Source organism: Trichosurus vulpecula, chromosome 2 (genome assembly GCF_011100635.1).
Source record: "Trichosurus vulpecula isolate mTriVul1 chromosome 2, mTriVul1.pri, whole genome shotgun sequence".
In the NCBI taxonomy this organism is placed as follows: domain Eukaryota; kingdom Metazoa; phylum Chordata; class Mammalia; order Diprotodontia; family Phalangeridae; genus Trichosurus; species Trichosurus vulpecula.
In genome coordinates, this window is record NC_050574.1 from 165172498 (window position 1) to 165193221 (window position 20724).

Consider the following 20724-nt stretch of genomic DNA (forward strand, 5'->3'; position numbering starts at 1 on the left):
TATTCATGCATGTTACTATTTTGTCTTCAAAATAATATATTTTTAAAGAGTTTTCCAGGAGACTGGACAGTGCCCAGGGTGTTCTCTGAACCTTTTCAGAGGTTTTCTTTAGATCTTCGTAGGACCCTCAGTCACTCAAATTTGGTTATTTTGGTGGCCCAAGATTGGTGACCAGTATCCTATAATTACATAATACCTTTTTTCTCTTTCGTCTTCCTTTCTTTGAAAAAATGAACCTGGCTTACAAAGTGAGTATGTTGAGTCCCAGACTCCAAGATTTCTAAAGGTTACTTCCACCTCTTAAGATTCTGTGATTCTGAATGAGGGCTCAGATTTAGAAAAATAAAAAGAAAGGGAATAGTTTTACTATAGTTTTTCCTTCATTTACAATTCTAATTCTTGTGATCCTCCCCTGGCACCCCTTCCCCCACTTTGTTCATCTTTCCTAAGAAAAGAGAAAGCAAAGAGGAAAAAGCTGTAAAAGGTAGTTTTTAAACTGTTCAAAAGAAGTGGCATCAAAAACTCTTCAAGAAAATATTCCTTGTCAAGTTCTCAAGCAACATACTTTCACTCCTAAAAAGAAGAGCAGATAAATACTTCTCTCTGACTTCTCTATCTGCTTTCCAGTATGGTACCCAAAAATCATTTTAGTCACTCTTCCATTTTTGTTACTTAGAATACTTTTGGCCTCATTTATATTGTTTGTTTAGGGCTAGGCAGTGGTCCTTATGAATAAGGTTAGTAATTTCTATTTGTCTTTCCTCTTCCAAATTGTCTCTCACTTTCCATCAGATCTGATTATTGTTTTAGTTTCCCATCTCCCCTGTTTAACTTTGTCTTCTTCCTTCATATCTGACTTGGCTTCAAAGGCTGACTTCCTTTTCACTTGGAACATCAAAACCAGATTTTGTGCCTGAGGAGTTCATGAAATCTGTGCCCTATAGCCAAGGCAGTATTGTGTGGTTACTCTATGATCTTGAAGCAAAACATTTCATCTTTAAATATCTCTCCTCCTCTTGCTAGAAAATAAAAAACCTTGTCCAGAAGAGCGAACTTAGGCTTGACTAGTTCCCAGAGGAGCTTGGCTTTTTCTTTTTCTTTTTTTTTTTTAAATTTTGAACTGTCTCCCTCACTCCCTCCCTCTCTACCTCACACTCCATTTGCCTTGGCGATAGATAGATAGATAGATAGATAGATAGAACGAACCATACTATGCATACTTCTAGTTATCAGTTCTTTCTCTGGTGGCGGATAGCATCTTCCTTCTTAAGTCCTTTGTAGTTGATTTGAGTATTTATAATACTTGGAATAACTTAGTTGTTCACAATTATTCTTCACACAGTATCGCTGTTATCACATACAATGTTCTCTTGGTTCTGCTCATTTCACTCTTCATTATTTCATGCGAGTATTTCCATGTTTATCTGAAATCAACCTACTCATTATTTCTTACAGCACAGCAGTATTCCATCACAATCATATACCACAATTTGTTTAGCCATTCCCTAATTGAGGGCCATCCCCTCAATTTTGAGTTCTTTGCCACCACATAGAGAGCTGCTATAAATATTTTAGAACTTATAGGTTCTTTTCCTTTTTCCCTTGTCACCTTAGGAAACAGACCCAATAGTGGTATTACTAGATCCAGATTGCTCTCCAAAAAGGTCGGATCAGTTCACAGTTCTACCAACAGTGTATTAGTGTCCCAGCTTTTCCACATCCCCTGCAATATTTGTCATTTTCCTCTTCTATCATGTTAGCCAATCTGATAGGTATGAGATGATCTCTCAAAGTTGTTTTAATTTGCATTTCTCTAATCGATAATGATTTAGAGCATCTTTTTCTACGACTATATATAGCTTTGATTTCTTCATCTGAAAACTTCCTGTTCATATCCTTTGACCATTTACCAAGTGGAGAATGATTCATATTCTTATAAATTTGACAAAGTTCTCCATATATTTGAGATAGGAGACCTTTATCCAAGAAACTGTCTATAAAGATTTTTTTCACAATTTTCTGCTTTCCTTCTAATCTTGACTATATTGATTTTATTTGAACAAAACTTTAACATAATCAAGATTATCCATTTTACATCTCACAATGTTGTCTCTTATTTATTCTTCTCCTATTCATAAGTCTATTACCTGTTACATAGGTAATATGTTCTATGTTCTTCTAATTTCTTTATATCTCACTTTATATCTAGTCATGTATCCATTTTGACCTTATCTTGGTAAATGGTGTAAGATATTGGTCTATACCCAATTTCTGCCAGACTGCTTTCCAATTTTCCCAACAATTTTTACTAAACGGTAAATTCTTATCCCACAGGCTTAAATCTTTACATTCATCAAACAAAAGATTACTATAATCATTTACTACCATGTATCATATGGTTACTCTATTCTACTGATCCACCTTTCGGTTTCTTAACCAGATTCAGATAGTTTTGATAATTACTGCCTTATAGTTTAAGATCTGGTACTGTTAAACCTGCTTCCTTTCCTTTTTTTTATTAATTCCTTTTATATTCTTGACCTTTTTTTTTCAAATGAATTTTGTTACATTTTTTTTCTAGCTCAATAAAATATTGTTTTGGTAATTGGGATGGCATTGAATAAGTAGATTAGGTAGTTATAGCCCCAGGTATTTTGTGTATCTATTATCTCTTCTTGCAGGGTTTTGTTGGTGATACATAGAAATGCTGATGTTATGTGTGCTAAAATTACTAATTTTTTCAGCCAGCTTTTTAGTTGAATCTCTAAGATTTTCCAAATATTTGTCATATCATCTGGCAAAAAGAGATAGTTTTGTTATTACCTCATTGCCCGTTCTGATTCTTTCAATTTCTGATGGTTTTAGGTAGATGTTTCTTATCATTATTTATACCTATGCTTTCAAGCGTTTTTAATAGGAATGAGTGTTGTATGTTATCAAAAGCTTTTTCTGCATCTATTGATATAATCATTTTTGTTACTTTTATTATTTGATATAATCAGTTATGTTAATGGTTTTCCTTATGTTAAACCATCCCTGTATTCCTGGCATAACTCCTACTTGGTCACAATGTATAATCTTTGTTATATGATATTGTAGTCTCCTAGCAAGTATTTTATGTAGGATTTTTGAATCAATATTTATTAATGAAATTGGCCTATAATTTTTTTCTCTCTGTTTTTGCTATTCCTGGTTTAGGTATCAATACCATACTTGTTTCATAAAAGGAGTTTGGTAGGATTCCTGCTTTCCTATTATCAGATAATTTGTTTAATACTGGAATTAGTTGATCTTTAAATGTTTGGTAGAATTCACTTATAAATCTTTCCAGTCCTGATACTTCTTTCTTAGGAAATTCATTGATGACCCGTTTACTTTCTTCTTTTAAGATAGATTTATTTAGATATTCTGTTTCCTTTTCTGTTAATCTAGGAAACTCATATTTTGGGGTTTTTAAATTTATTCTAAGAGGTGAGAAAGGCAACACACAGGTAACTGGCCTCTTCTCTTACAGAGCTTTACAGCCCGAATGCCAAATGCTGCTCTTCTCAGCAACTTTTGAGGATTCTGTGTGGCAGTTTGCCGAGCGAATAATTCCTGATCCTAATGTGATCAAGCTACGCAAAGAAGAGCTGACTCTGAACAACATCAGGCAGTATTATGTTCTGTGTGACAGTAGGAAAGACAAATACCAAGCTCTGTGCAACATCTATGGAGGCATCACCATTGGTCAGGCCATCATCTTTTGCCAGGTAACACTGGCTGGGTTGAATCCTCTCTGAAGGGGTGTGAGCAGATTTCCCTAGTTCCCCAGTGTTGTGCCTTATACAGCGTAGGCACTCAGTAGCCAGGGACACACCTGGTTCAAACATATTTACTAAATTTGTAATCTTGCTAGAGCTGAAGGAGGATCAGAAGTGGGGCACTTTTCATCTCAGAATTCCTGCTCAATTCAGCTTTCCTTCTCCTTTCCCATTCTGCTATTCTATGGGTTGGACTGTCTCCTTTCTAGCTAGTTGAGTGCTTCCTTCTTCACAGAAAAGAAAAATAGGCTAACTGATCATGGCCACATCTGCACAGGCCTCTTTTTGCTCCCTACAATGCCTGGTGAGATGATAAGAGACACTAGATTTTTTTTTTATCTCCAATGTATGCAGCAACTTGGATAGTCCAGTGTCTCAAGGCCCTGACTGGTCTAGATGTGTAGAAAAGAAGGATGGCAGCAGGATACCCAGGCAGCTTTTGAATAGTGAGCTGAAATGGAACCAAACCAGCATGGGAGGGTTGGATAGGAACACCAGAAATGAATCCCTGAAAAGGGTTTTGTATGGGACGAGTGAAGACCTCTCATAAAAGGGAACAAATTAGATAAATAGAAATAAGTAGGATAGTGAGTCCCATTTCTCTACTTAGATATTTTCCTTTCTGTAAAGCCATTTCTCTACTTAGATGTTTTCCCCTCCACAAGCTTAGCTAGTGACCGTAAGGCCCCCGAGGTTAAGAACAGGACACAGGATGCTCGCATCCTGTGTATTTACCTAATGGCGAGAGGCCTGAAAGAAAGAAGGGTTGAGGTGAATAAGTCAGCAACCATAAAATCCTCTGAAAGTAAGGATAGGACACAGGATGCTCACCCCCTGTGCATTGACCCCAGGATAAGGGACCCTCAGCTCAGCAGAAAAATGAATGAAAAGCCGGAAAGCCAGGTGCAATGTAGACGTGCAAGACCAGTCAGGTATGAATGATGGGAGACAAGGTGTAAGGGTGCTGGGGATATCCGTCACAGATGTAAGGGTGATGGGAAAGGCTAGTTTACCGCAGATGTGAAGATGAGGTAACCAACAACTAATTCCTGCCTGTTACCGATAACTGAACTGTTTGTTCAATCGTCATTGTCATTGTTATTAAGACAGATTTACTACCTTGAGGTTGATAGTAGAATGAAATAAGAATGGTGGGAAGTTCATGTTCGTCACCTGCTTGTCAAAAATAACCATACTGTTTGTTTCTTGCCATTGTCCCTGGGTAGATTTATCGTGTCCAGATTATACCCTCAAAGCTTACATCTGCAAGCTGAGAGGAAGGAGGTTGGGAGGGGGAATTGCGGTTAGGGACCTATATAAACACCCCAATTTTCTGTGTCCAGTGCGCTCTGACACTGAGAGGACCCCCAGTCCTTTCGATGTCCGGGTTGCCCTTTCCTGCAGGATCGTAATAAATTTTCCTTTCTACTTTCACCTTGAGATGCCTCTGTTTTAATTCTTGGATTCGTAAAATCCATCCCACACAGTTTGGTGGCAGGAGAGGCAGTATAGCATAATACAGGTATCTGGGACTGTCAGCTCCCTGAATGGACCTTTTTACCCCAAATGAACCAGTGAGTTTGTTGCCTCATCTTACCATGCAGCATTACGGAATGTTAGAATTGGAAGGCACCTCGAAGGCCATGTAGTCCATACAGTACTTAACCAACCAGTCCCGCAACTTCCCCAACAAGTGGTCAGCCAGCTTTTGCATGAAGACCCCTAGTGAGGTAAAACCCATTATTCCTCATTCAACTTTTGAAGTGTTCTGACAGGAGGTTTTTCCTAACATCAACCCTAAAAACTGCCTCTTTGCCGCTTCCATCCATTGCTGCTAGTACAAGTTCCTCTTCCATATGACAGCCCTGCCTGTACTTGGAAGATACCTTCAGCTTCTACTCTTCCCTGAAAGATTTCAATCTCCCCAGTTATTTCAGCTGATCCTAGAGTGGAGTGATCTGTTAGCCCCTTCACATTCTTCATCGCATTCCTTAGTATCTTCTCTCCCTTATCAATGTCCTTCCTAAAATATGGTGCCCACATTGTACTCTGTGTAAACTTTTGTTTGGTTTTCATTTGCCTGTGTATCCTCAATGCTGACCCTAGGCCCTTACAGGGAGCGTATAATAAATGTTTGTTGAATTGCAGTCATGCCAGACTAATCATTTCTTTTCTTCAACAGGGTTACTAAGTTGCCAATTTAAGGAAATACTCTAAGAACAGTAGTAGATCATAAACAGTATACCAAGGGACTGGACGTTCCTTGCCTACATTGCATTAGAGAGGATGGAAACTACAATTAATTGCCAGCCTTAGAAGCAAACAGAGTTTGCCTAGTTTTCTCACACATCTATCTCTACCCCAAGCCCCACTGTGGCTTCCCACCTGGGTCTCTTCTCTGCAGGTATTTTCCTTGCTGTTGTTGTTTATCCTTCATTCTCAAAGAGGATCATGATATCAGGAAGGTGATGCCATGACTTGCAAGTGAATTGGATTCAAGTGAGGGAGGGCTGTGCAAAGTCACCAGCCTCACTTTCTCCCCTGGAGCCATCTAGGTTCAGTGGCAAGATATAGATCAGAAGAACTAGACATGGCCCCAGATGCAGTGGGAGACCTTGGCCTTTTTAAGCTAAGGTCTTTCCCAGGTCTCAGTTTGACTGAGACAACACCCATTCAACGATTAAGGCTAGGTGGTTGGTTGTTGTCCTTTGTTCTTGAAGAGGACCAAAATGACATCAGTATGCTAGAGTCAAGTTACAGTGTGTCCAACTGTGACCGATCAGACCAATACAAGCTTGGAATTCTCTACCACAGGTCGGGCATAAATAGCCCATGTGAATATTTAGGGTGGATTCTCTAAATTTGTGCATCTCGTGTTTCTTTTGAACTACTTCAATTCTTCTTTGCTCATGGAGCATAGCACCTTCTCTGATGTGTGCACACCATCCTGTATGGGATGGAAAAATCAAATAATTGGAGAGACATCTTTAGGAGAAGCAAAGCGACTTTATTTTACAAACCTCATGAGCTTTGGGTGGTCACCTCCACTAGCAAACTGGTGGAGGGAGGCAAAGTACAAAGGAAATGCAGCACTAAATATATTCTCTATGCAAAGATCCCCACCCACCTCTATCCTTCCTTACCATTGACTGAGAGGTGGGCTTACAATCTAGGCGTGAAAATAGAGAACCAATCCATACATACTTTCCGTTTTGGCTACTAATGTGGCCATGATATGACTAAAGAGAAGGAATGAGGAAGGAGAGGGGGATCTTCCTGGAGCAGAGAACAAACAGTTCACAGGTAGTCCATTATCTCCCTATTTAGTAAAATTCTTATGCTAGCACCGAGAGAGGGAAGGGAAGGGCACCTCCGGCTTCAGGCCCTGACTTTCCAGAAGTTAGCTAAGTCACTACAAGGTTAAATTCCAAGCCTCTCCTACTCCTTCAGACATTCCCCATTCCAGAAATATGAGAATAGAGTAGCCCCTATATTCTTACCCTGTGAAGTCTTCACAAATTATATCCTTCTCACTCAATCCTGATTGGTCCTATGCCAGTGTCTCCCATGTCACACAATTTCATAGTTCTTGAAAGAGACCTTGAGAGTGTTGTTGTATGGCTTCTTCTGACCATCATGTGAGCCTTTGCCTTGTGTGAATTCTATATCAAGTAGTCTTTTGGGCAAGCGTACATTTGGCATTAGAACAATGTGACCAGCCCGTCAGAGTTGCAATCTCTACAGTAAAGTTTGAATGCTCGGCAATTTAGTTGAAAGGACATCAGTGTCTGGTACCTTACCTTGACAGGTGAACTTCAGAATCTTCCTAAGACAATTCAAATGGAAGCAATTCAGTTCCCTGGCATGGAGCTGGTATATTGTCGAGGTTTCACAGGCGTACAACAATGAAGTCAGCACAACAGCTCTGTAGATCTTCAGTTTGGTAGTCAGTCTAATACCTTTTCTCTCCCACACATTCCTTTGGAGCCTCCCAAACACTGAGCTAGCTCTGGCAAAGCACGCAAAGAATGGCCCCTTTTACCTAATCAAAAAAATCAGTCTGGGAGGGGAAGACCCTCAGGGTTTCTGACCAAAACAGAAACAGTTGCTATTTACATCCAGGCCCAAACAATGACCTGGTGGGGCTTGGGCTAGGACCTGTTATTGGCCAATCAATGAGAGCCAGGGTGATTTGGGTTTAAGGGTGGTCCTTAAGAAAGAAATCTGACCCATAAACCCCAAGATATCTTGCAAAGTTTCAGTGATCAAAATTTACATTCCTTTGGGGTATATAGCTATTCAGTTCAGTTCAAGTATTTGTGGAACAGGTACTTTACTTAAGGCTCCAAGCCAGGCATTGGGAATAGTGCTTCATACCTGCTTTATATCACAAAGCCCAGTCGTCCTGATCTATATCTTGCCACTGGATCCAGATGGCTCTGGAGGAGAGTGAGGCTGGTGACTTTGCACAGCCCTCCTCCACTTAAATCCAATTCACTTGCAAGTCATGGCATCACCTTCCTGATGTCATGGTCCTCTTTGAGAACAAAGGACAAACAACAATCTGTGAGTAATAGTAGCTGCCCCACTAGCGACCCAGCTGGCTAGTTCCATTTGGGCAATGCAGCTCCACCCCCCCCTTCCTTCCTTCCTTTTTTCCTTTCTGCCTGTCTTCCTGCCTTCTCACCTCTTCTCCCTCTGTCCACATAGGGAATCATATCCTTACCTGTGGGTGCTCTGCCCAAAGGAATATAAATTTTGATGGCTGAAACCTTGCAAGATACCTTGGGGTTTACAGGCTAGATTTCTTTTAAGGACCATGCCTTAAACCCAAATCACTCTGACTCTCAACAATAGGTCCCACCTCCAAGCCCCACAGGGTCATTGTTTGGGCCCTGGTGGCTCCAAGTGAATGTAAATAGCAATTTCTGTTTTGGCCAGAAACCATGAGGGCCTTCCCCTCCCACGTTGATTTTGGTTTTTTGTTTTGTTTTCTTTTTTTTTTTCTTGGCTAGGTAAAAGAAGACATTCTTTGCCTCTTTTATAAATTATAGGTGTATTTTAAGTTTTCTCTTCCAAAAATGCCCCTTCCATCTTAAAATTTAGCAGTTCAACTTAGAAAACATCAAATGCCTACTGAGCAAACAACTATGTACAGTGCTTTGCAAACCTTAGTGTTGTTATGATGTGAGGAGCATTGTGCTGCTAGGTGTCAGAGGACATATCAAGTTTAACTAAATTATGATCCCTGCTTTCAAGCAGCCTCTGGTCTATTAAGAGGATAAGAAACACAAATATTGATAATACATGAGTTCATCAGAGAGGTACAAAGTATTCTAGGAGGTCGGAGGGGAGAGGCTGCTATTGACTGGTGGGGACCAATGAAGGTTTAAAAGACTGCCTGTCCTTGGTGCTGGAAGAAGGTTCTAGATGTAGACTTAGCTATTTGCTATTTACTTTAATTTATTGTTTTTTTATAATAATTATTATTTATTTTACTATTTAGCTATTTACTAGTATTAGAAATACGCTTGACACTGAAATTCAGATATCAAGGGCAATTTATTATTATTGAGGAATTCAAAGGAATTGGTAAATGTTCCTGGCCAGGAGCGGACTCCACCCTTCTTTAGGAAGAGGGAGTAGAGAGTACAGGAGTGAGACCAACTTTATTCTGTTAGACTGACATAGATTGATACACCATCAGCTCAGTACCTCCCTTCAGAGAACGGATTGGTCCACTCCCTTCTAGGTCACAATCTTCCATATATGCCCCCAACATGCAAATCCTTGGCATGCTCCCCCCTTCCTCAACATACGTCCCATGTTCAAAAATGGCAGAAAACTACTCCCTGTGGGTGAGGTAATATTCAATTAGCCAATTAAGCATGCGTGGTAGCCATTTGACCCATTTTTCTCTTCAACCCTGACCGTTATCTGGCCAGTTTAGACCAGTTTTGCCTATATCCTGAACCTGTGGTTTCTGCAAAATCACAAACTCTGTTCTCATTGGCTGAGGACTGTCATCTTGGTTAATTTTTATTCCTTCTTTGTTCAGGCTGACACTTCACTAATTATTCTATGGAACTCAACTCTTCTGTGGAAACCTAGCTTTCCCTAACTTTTACCCATCTCTCACACTAGCCACATCATCCAAGGCCAGGTATCAGCATATGAGGTATAGGATGTGGTACCTTATACTGAAACAACTTTAGAGGGCAGGAGGCTTTTTTGGGCCAGTTCCCACATGGATAAATTTCTTAGATTTTTCAGAAAAGGGAATTTCACAAGCTTAGTGCCCTCCTCACCCCTATCTCCCACATCCCAAGAGATTCTCTTTTTTTTTATTCAGACAAATTCTGAGCAATAAATAATATACAGGCATAGATTAATTGCTGGTTTATAGATTTCAAATCTGTCTAGCAAAGAAGCATAGAATGAGGTATGATCTTCACCTCATAAATAGCAAAACCCAGGACTTCAGTGCATGTTAATTAAAGATAGATTTCCTGGCTGGGAGCCCTTGAGGAACCTTAAAGGAGGAATGGTTTGAAGAGCTCCAGAAGTAGAACATATTCCCTCTGTATCACCATGCTCTGTGATGCCAATCCAAAGAGGATTTCTGTAGGATCATTCAAGTCATGAAGCAAAAGCAGCCTTTCTAGATGGTCCACCTTCCCAACTTCCCAAGACAGAGGCTAGGCAAGGAGGTCATGCAGGACCTTAGCCCTCGAGAGGTTTACAATGAGGACCAGTTAAGATGACAGCATCTGGCACATAATAGCTGATTAAGAAATGCTTATTCCCTCTGCAGCATGAGCAAGTCATACTTCATCTCTCTAGGCCTCAGTTTCTTCATCCTGGCCCTCACCCTCTATTTCTCAGGGTTATTGAAATGCTTTGTAAACGAGGAGTCCCTGAGGTGTGGCAAGCCACACTGGGCTAGAGTGAGAAGATCAGGAACTTGGCCTCTCCAGGCCTCAATTACCTCATCTATAAAATGGAAGACTTAGAACACCTCTAAAATCTCCAGCTCTAATAACCTAGTATATAAGATTCAAAAATTTTTCATAAATAAGTGTAAGCAATAATCATTATTTCTTCACTAAAGTCCTACTCCAGCACTAAATGGAGGTGAACCTGGGTTCTCAAAAACTTTACCAACAGAGTGCCAGCTCTAGCAGATCCTACCAGTCCGGAGGGGCCTTAAATACAGTCCTGGTGATAGAGTGAGAATCTAGCTAAGTTTGGAAGCTCATTCTACTTCACAGTTCAACCTTTACATGCCAGCTGTATGCAGGGCACAGTGCTAGGCACTAGAGATACAAAGGCAAAAACCACTGAATTCTTATCATCATTGAGCCTAAATTTGGCCTCTAAGTGATGATCTTTGGGGAAGCCACAGCAACTAATGAAACTATTAAGGTATGGAAAATTGATGATTCTCCTCCTACAGCCAAGCCTCTGGAGGCTTTAAGCTAGGACTGAGTGGCTCAGCATGGATCAAGTTCCAGGAGCCAGACTTGTAGCCATGGCAGTATGACTGGCCTTCACAGCTGGATCACAACTTATACCCAATTGTCCAGAGGGACCACCAGTCTCCCATCAACATTGTCTTCAGTCGGGCTATGTATGACCCCACCTTGAAGTCCCTGGGCCTGGTCTATAAGATTTGCATGTTGCCAAGCATCTCCAACAATGGACATTCTGTGATGGTGGAGTTCAGTGATGGCAGTGGTGAATGGTGGTCCTCAGTATGGGCCTTACTGGCTAAAGCAATTCCATTTTCACTAAAGGAAAAACAGCTTAGGTTTGGAACATAGTGGATGGAAAGTCCTTCTCCAGTGAGTTTCATTTAGTCCTCTGGAGTGGGAAAAAGTACAAGATGGTCTCAGAAGCAGCTGCAGTTCTAGATGGCCTGGCCAGAGACAAACACATACTGACAGATGCACTGTACATGGTCAGATTCAAAGGTACCAAAGCCCAGTTTAGCAGCTTCTGACCCATGAGCCTGTGCTACTGGACCTACCCAGGTCCCTGACCACACCACTCCTGAGTGTGATTTGGATAGTGCTTCACAATCTCAGTGAAACAGTTGGGAAAATTCTAGAGCTTCCTGTTCACTGCAGCGGAAGATGAGAACACCTGCATGGTGAACAGTTTCCAGCCAGCAAAAGGAAGAGTAGTTCAGGGCTTTTTCCAGGCCTGAAGGAGGTCATGCGGCCAACAGTGACAGTGATGGCCAAAGGGTTTTCATATCGGTTATGACCAAGTCAGGTATACAGCTCCTTGGTTATAGACTGAATTCTCAGAGCCATTTGGGGGTTGGGGAAGAGAGGAAGAGGAAATGGGCATTTTGGCTGCACTATTAATTACTTCCAGTCTGTTTCTAATTCACTTTGGGACTCTTTCTCACCTGATATGGATGCTAGAAATCCCCCCACCCTTACTCCTCTTCTATCCCATGATCTTTTGACAGCATTGAAACTGACTATACTTTTTTAAAAAGTCCAAGCTTGAACTCTTTTTGTGGTGGCTAAGAATTGGAAATCAAAGGGATGCCCATCAATGGGGGAATGTCTAAACAAACTGTGGTATATGATTGTAAAGGAATATTATTTTGATGTAAGAGATGACAAGCAGGATGACTTCAGAAAAAACTTGGAAAGACTCACAAACTGATGCAAAGCGAAATGAGTAGAACCAGGAGAACATTTTACACAGTAACAGCAATATTATTTGATGAAGAACTGTGAATGACCTGGCTATTCTCAGCAATACAATGATCCAAGGCCATCCCAAAGGACTCATACGATACATGCTATCTGTCTCCTGTGAAAGAACTGATATTATTTGAATATAGATTGAAACATGCTATCTTTTACTTTCTTTTTTTATTTTAGCCTTTTCGTTCAGAATGACCAATATGAAAATGTTTTACGTGATTGTACATGTATTACTCATATCTTATTGAGTACCATCTCAGGGAGAGGGGAGGGGAGCGAGGGAGGGAGAGAATTTGGAACTCAAAACTTCAAAAGAAAGATTAAAAAAAATTTTTAACATGTAATTGGGGAAAATAAAATATTATATATATATATATATATACATATATATTTATATTTTTAAATCCAAGCTTGAGGGAGAGTTTTAAGTCCTCCTGGGCTAGAGTCACTAAGAGGGGCCAGAAATACAAGAGCAAGAGGGTGGCTTCCTAGTTTCTGGCTGATGGAGAGGGAGGTGGGAACTGCTCTTAGGGTTTGGCCTGCCTGCCTCTTCCTGGGGGGCACTTCCCCCTGTCCTCTCCACAGTACAAACTGTTCCCCTAGGGAAGAAAACCACTTTGTTTCCCCCCATCCTCCTGCCCCCAACAGCTCTGGCGTCTTCCTGAGCCCCTTCCTGTGACAAGGCCCTGTGCTCCAAGGCTGTGGGCAGCTGTTGACAAAGACAAAAGCAATCATCATAGCAGGTGGGAGATCCCTTACCAGTGTTATTGACCTCAGATGTTGAAACCAAGCACTGGCAACTGAACTGCAGAAGGTTATAGTCTGACTGTTTCACTGCCAACCATTAAAAACAATGATGTCATGCCACATTAAAATTATGAAAGAAAAGTTAATGATCTATCCGTGGAAGCCTACAAAATAGGACTCCTTTGGAGTATTGGAGTGAGAAATTTCATCAGCTTTAATATTACAGGACCTTAGGCAAGTGATTTAACCTGTATATACAGCCATTTGTCCAAGTATAAAAACAAAAATGATAAGTTATACCCACCTTGCCAAGCTCACAAAGTTGTAGTAACACACAAATGAGAGAACTTTTAAAAAAAATGTAATATCTTTTGTTTTATATCTCCATTTCCAAAGATGTCTCTCCTCCATTCATTGCCCTCTCCTTTTTGACACAGTGTAAAAAGAGGAACGGGAGGAGGGGTGGTGAAAGGGCAGTTCAGCAAAACTAACCAATATATCAACCAAGTCTGATAGTGTATGCAGCATTCTGTACCCACAGTCTCCCACCTTTGCAAAGAAGAGAGAGAGAGAGAGAAGTAATACATTTTCTCAATTCACCTGGGTCAAAGTTGGTCATAATTACACAGTATTCAGTTTTGTTTTATTTTTTCTTTCCATTTATCACTCTTTCTGTTGTTTTCTAGGTTCTATTTATATTGCTTTGCATCAGTTCACATAAATTTTCCTATGCCTCCTAAAATTTTTCAGATCATTTCTTACAGCAAATTAATACTCCATCATATTTATGTTTAGTCTTCTGCCAATCAATGGGCATCTATTTTCTTTGTTTCCAGTTCTTTGCAACTACAAAAAGTGCTCCTGTCAATATTTTGATGTATATGGGACTTTTCTTTCTATCTTTGATCTCCTTTATACTGGTATATAGCTAGCACTAGAATCTCTGAATTGAAAGATATAGACATTTTTGTCAAATTCTTAGCATAATTCCAAATTACAAATAGTTGGACCAATTCATAGCTCCACCAAAAGTACATTAGTGTGTCTGTGTTTTTTGCCACCCATCCAATACCAATTCTTCCCATCATTGTGTGTGTATACACACACACACACACACACACAAATTTCTCTTACTGGTGATTTGGCATTTCTTTCCTATGATTATTATAGCCTGTGGTTCTTTTTTTGAGAATTGATCATTTATATCCTTTGACCACTTATCCATTGGCTCTTGATCTCGTACGTGAGTATGTGTATATAACATATGTTCCATATGTGTGTATATATACACATATAGAAAAGTTCCCCATATATATTTTATGTCAGATCCCAGATCAAATGATATCAAATGGGATTACATTTTCAAAGCATTTCTACATCTGTAAAGCTCAGGACAAAAGTATTGTCATTTTGGGGCTATCTTTTGGTCCTTCTTCAGAACTGCTATAGGAGAAAGAAGTAACTCAGTGCAACATACTGTAAAGGGTTTACAATAGTTAATGGAAAATGAAAGGATGAATCTTTCTTCCTCTCTCTTATCCTGCATTCCATACAGCAACTATGCCTTAACCCTGTAAGTGTATTTTTTTGGTTTATTTTTTAAACAGACTCGTCAAAATGCAAAGTGGTTAACTGTGGAGATGATGCAGGATGGTCACCAAGTATCTTTGTTAAGTGGAGAGCTGACAGTTGATCAGCGGGCTTCAATCATCCAGAGGTTTCGTGATGGGAAAGAGAAAGTCCTTATAACCACCAACGTCTGCGCTCGAGGTGTGGGTTTTGATTTTTTTTTTTCAAGAGGTAGAGCTATTGACTGCTTTGGAAAAGTTTAAGTTTCTCACAAGCAGTTCATTCATTCTTTCTCGGTTTGTCCTCGTCAAGGTTAGGTTCTTCATCTCTGTTACATCCAGTCTTCTCACTCATTCCTCTGAAACCCCAGGAGAATTTAAGTTGATGGCTCCATGCTTTTCACTTCATCACTGGAAGGGAATATTTTAATAGATATGGCTTTACAGGTGTTAGGACCTCCCCTCCATTCATATGTACTTTAAAGGTAATTTAGCAGTTACCTATTTCTAATCCAGCTTTGTTAAGGCTGCTATCCATAATAGGCATTTCATTTGTTTGAAAGCAAGTTTGTCTATCCCATTGAATGATAATTCCATAAAATACTTGGTTATTCATCAGCTTTTCCTCCTGGGAGGAATTGTGGGACATGTCAGTCAGAATCACTTGTAAATGTTTCTTTCTCTTTCTCTCTCTAGGTATTGATGTAAAGCAAGTCACAATTGTTGTAAACTTTGACCTTCCTTTCAACCAAACTGGTGAACCAGACTATGAGACCTACCTCCATCGAATAGGACGAACAGGCCGCTTTGGGAAAAAGGGCATCGCCTTCAACATGATTGAAGTGAATAAGTTGCCTTTACTTTTCAAAATTCAGGATCACTTCAGTAAGTAATGCATTCTCCATAAAGTAAACTATAGCTCTATTGACCATGTTGGTTCGAATCCTCCCTCCTCCTGCCCCATCCCCATCCCCAAACACTCACAACCCCAAAATAAGATACTGCTGAAAGGAACAAATATATACAGTATATACACTTAGAGATAATATCATTAGCAAGACCCAGGTGTTTCATAAGCCAGTTTGGGGGGAAACTATGTATGGTGTATGTTGAGTAACCCAGAATTACAGCAAATCAAGAGACTTCCTTCACAAACGATTGTGAAGATTCAGACCAGTTTGCCACAAAAAATATTATACTATGGAACTAGAATCAGGACACACGTACGTTCTTTGCCAACACATACCATTGAGAGAGATGTTACTGGCTTTCGTGGTGCTTAGGCCTCAAGAATTTTAAGGTTGAAGAACACAATATTCAACAAACTCAGAAGTGCCCAGGCACTGGCCCATCTGTGCAGTTTTCCAAAAGATTTATGATTTTATTAGTGTGGGCACTTCCTTCATTCTGCACTCTATCTACTCTAGCAGATGTTTATCACTTGCTATGGCCAAAATGATTCAACACCTGATGACCAACCTTTTGATGACAAGCTGTTCCCTGTGCAGCTTAGGTGGTTCTCACATAGTCTGTTACTTGGCCTTTATTCAGTACCTTTCCAGTGTGGTAGGACCTCAGAGGTTTTCTACTGGTAGAGACTTTGAGAGCCCAGAGTTTCATTCACGCCACAGTGAGACGTTGTAGTAGGACTTTAGAAGAAGAACACCGACGTTAATTGACCTGAGAGCAGAATTTGTTTTTGCCTTCCTTTGTATCTCCTGCATTTAGCATGGCACCTGGTGCATAGTAGGTGCTTAACAAATGCTTATTGACTGGCTGAGAGGAAATAATATTTAGTCATATTGGACAAATGTTGATTCATTCACAAAGCAGTCTGTCTCATTGCACAGACTTTGAACTTTTGACATTCGTTTGTTTACACTTTTCACTTATCAAACATTTATCTTTTCTTGATGCTACCTCACCTTCCCCACTGAAAAGAAAGAGAAAACTCTTGTAACAAATATACATAAACAAGCAAAATAGATTCCTACTTTGGCCGTGTCCAAAAGCACGTCTCATTCTCTGCATCCTGAGTCCATAACCACCGTAGGAAGTGGGCAGCATGCTTCATACGCTAATCCACTAGAATAGGCAATAATCTCCTTGATCAGAATTCTTTAGCCTTCAAAATGTTTGCTTTTATAACGTGGTTAGAGCATACATCTTCACTGCTTCTCACTTCACTCTGCATCAGGCTATGGAAGTCTTCCTAAGTTTCTCTGAAATTATCCCTTTCATCATTTCTTATAGAACTGTATTCACATACCATAATTTGTTCATCTATTGCCAGCTGGTTGGTACCAGTTGTTTGGTCTCTTATTCTGTCACCTCAAAAAGAGCTGCCATAAATATTTTTGTACTTATCAGTCTTCTCTTTAATCTTTTTGTGTCATAGGACTTGTAGTGGTGTCACTGGGTCAGAGGTTATGCATACTTTAGTAACTTTGAGGGCATAATTCCAAATTGCTTTTTCTGTCATCAATTTTTAACAAACAAGCTTTTAGGAAATATAAGGGTAAAAGTAGTCAGTTGAAATAGTGGGTTTGGTGTTTTTGATGAACCCTTTTGGGTAACTTATCCAAAGTTCAGACATTCCCAGGGTACTAGCATCCACCTGGTCAGGAACAGAAGACTATTTTTATTTAGTTACTAAATCCTAGAAGTGCCATGGCTAGTAGGAAAGACAGAGTGAATTCTTTTCTTTTTGGGGGAAGTAGGGGGAGTAAATCAGGGTTAACTGACTTGCCCAGGGTTATACAGTCTGAGGCCAAATTTGAACTTGGGTCTTCCTGACTCCAGGGCCAGTGCTCTATCCACTGCACCACCTACCTGCCCCTCAGAGCGAATTCTTATGAAGTATATTGGGCATGAGAGCCAACTATATATACATATATATGTATATAGAGATATAGATTGTTGTGAATATAGAATTAATAATTATTCCAATTAATATGAGATAATCTGATTTTTATATACTAGTTCTAATTCCATAATCTAGATAGATGTACGTGGCCACGTGGGGGGAGGTAGGGAGAGTGTTGTCCATATAGGTCATGTTTGTCTGTGGTTCTCAAGGAGATGTGCATAGGCATTTCTAGAATCACCTTTCCCACTGCTCTCCAAGGATGACTTTAATTCCTGCCAGGCAGAGAGCAGGAAATTGAAGCCACAAGTCCAGTCACTCTTTTCACCTCAGAGAAAGAGAGTACTGAGCTAGAATTATATCTATACACCCCACCCCCACCCCAATATTGCTAGCCTAGGTTTGAGACACTCTCCTGATCTCTTATCACTCCTTCCCCATTAAGGGATGTTGAGCCTTCCTCTTCTGGCTTCCAGCTTTGAAAGAGGAAATACTTAATTCCAAATTCTCAGGGAGAGGTCCCTGAAGAGAGACAGAGACAGAGAGAGACTGAGACTGATTCTGGGAAGAAGCCAGCATACTAGCTAGACTAGAGCCTCGATTATGTCCCTATCCCCAGTTTACATGCTAGAGATTTTCGGGAATTTCACATTTGATGAGAACTGAAATTTTCTTTATGGCATTATCTCACTCCTAGTGGGACAGTTCATTCACTCTGTCTATGGTCTGGTATATTATCATCTGTGTAACTTGTTTGATTTCTGTTTCCTATCACTTTGGATAAATGAATTTATTTGCTATTCTCTAGATGTTTGTGTGACTGGCGTTTGGTAGGCAGGAAATCAAGCCTTTGGATATATGTTAGGGTACTCCTTCCCTGTTGAGGGATAAGGAGCAGCTCGAACCTAAAAATTATTTCCCTTAGACTAATATATTAATATATTCAACAGAGAGACAGATTTAATTCTAGCCTAGTATGCTTCCCTTGAGGAGAACAGAATGGGCACCCTTGTGGCCCCAGTCTCTTGCTCCTTTCCTAGCAGGAATCAGAGTCTCCCTTAGAGTAGAACAGGTGGATGGAGGAGACTAAAGTTAACTATTCATGCCTCCGTGTGAGCCATTTCTAGACATATCCATGCGAGCACACATAATCTACGTGAGTGAAACCCTAAAGCCTGTAAGGGATGGTTTTCATGGAAAATACAGCTTTGCAAACCCTGTTTGGTTCTGTGGTGAAGGTGGCAAAAAAGAGGACAGAGTATGCTAAGAAACAATTTTTAGACTACAGACTTTAACTGAGCTGCTAGTCTAAATGTGAGAACCTGATTAAGTTCTTATAAGGTGACCTAGGGGACCACAATTGTCTGTGGTCCTCTTCCCAAGCTCAGAAGGCCCTCTGCTGCTGTGGAAGGATCATTGTTGGAGGCCTAGTCCAGGTAATGTACATGACTGTCGCTTTTTTTAGAACCACCATGTTCTCAGCACATGCCACCTGACCACTTCTTTCTCTCCAGACCTTCCAACACTCCCCTACTCTCATTTCCCTCCCTCCGTAATCTAATCCCTACCCTCTCATTTCACTCCCAAGGCTCCAAGATACATATTTTAGGGTTCTTTGGTTATGCTTTACCTTATTTTCATCAGTTTCTACCTATTTTTTTGTACCATGTCTCTCTCTCCCCTGTCCTTGACCTCATGGGACATATCCCAGCAGGGACCTCTAATTTTGTAAGCGATGGTACCCTCGCCCCAGGGTCAGTGTATAAGTCTGTATAGCTTAGCAGATGATCATTAAGAGTTTCTGTGGCCAAATTTTTCATCACTACATCCTGGTGATGAGCCTCTGCACATTTATTTAGTTAGCCTGGACCTCAGAAGATTGCTTATAGTCTGGGCCTGGGCCCAGATTCAAAGCCTTTCTAGCTTGCTGTTAGGACCTGGTAGAGCCTTTCTGCATGGGCATGGCCTGCAAGAACTCAGTGCTGCCTTATCAGCACAGGGAGGATGGACTTTAGTGATGGAGCACATGCTTACAGCTCCTCTGCTATTTCAAATTGTCATTGTGAGATTTCTGACAAAGAAGTTACTGTGAGTGCATCTTCTTGGTTCCAAGTGCTCTCATGGTGTCAGTCAGAAATGACTGGGGGGAATTCATGGATTTTCTGCCTGCAGACGATGGTATTGATTTGCCTGCTGTGTCCTTTCACATTCTTTCAGACAGCAAGATTAAGCAGCTGGACCCAGATGACATGGATGAAATTGAAAAGATTGAATATTAAAGTGAAGACTTTGCAGGGGTTTATAAAACACTCCCGTGTATGTGTAAACAGGTTCCAGAAAGCTACAATTGAAATTTGATGGTTGGGGCTTTTTCAGAAGGAAAACCGTTGTTTGTCATACAGCAAAATAAAGTTCCTGATGGTCTTAAGTTTTAATCCCTAACTCTTCACGTCAGTTAAAATGTGGCTCATTGAACAGCATTGGCCAAAGACTCAAGAGCATTTTCTGACCTGGATTTGTCTTCATCGTTTTACTGGTAAATATATTTGCATGGGGGCCTCCACATATTCCAGAATGCACTGATGAATCTAAATAACTAAATCCTTTACACGAAAATTATATTGGAGCCCTTGAATTTTGCCACTAGATGGCTGTAGAGACTTATTAGTTCTTTCATCCTTGTGATGACAGCAACATGAGCTTTGGAGCCTACATGAAAAGACCAGTACACCTAATCTGATCGCTTCTCTTTTGTGTGTCTTTTCCCACCCTCTTCCCCTTCCCCACCACACTCTTGTGCACCCCTCTCTGCTTTGCAGGTACTATAGTATTTAATTTTAATTAACAAAAGTAATTCCTATTTATAGAGCACTTAATGGTGTGGGAAATACCTTCCTTTCAGCAGACCTGTGAGTAGAATCCAAGTATAAGTGTTCTTCTCCCTCTTTTAAAGATGTCTAAACTTGGGCCCTGAGAGGACAAATAAGTGTCTTGCCCTTGGCTGCATAGCTAAG

At 40.4% G+C, this 20724-nt stretch overlaps 1 protein-coding gene and 1 pseudogene across 1 annotated transcript in view; both read left to right on the top strand.

Moving 5' to 3' along the window:
• DDX25 (DEAD-box helicase 25) overlaps window positions 1-19989 on the top strand; it is a 31741-nt gene extending 11752 nt beyond the window's left edge. Inside the window, exons 9-12 of the mRNA XM_036745874.1 lie at window positions 3515-3752; window positions 14884-15046; window positions 15541-15729; window positions 19928-19989. Of these exons, the coding sequence (XP_036601769.1) occupies window positions 3515-3752; window positions 14884-15046; window positions 15541-15729; window positions 19928-19989 (652 nt within the window). The remainder of the gene's footprint in view (window positions 1-3514; window positions 3753-14883; window positions 15047-15540; window positions 15730-19927) is intronic.
• LOC118838536 lies at window positions 11378-12012 on the top strand (annotated as a pseudogene).
• Window positions 19990-20724: the final 735 nt, after the last annotated feature.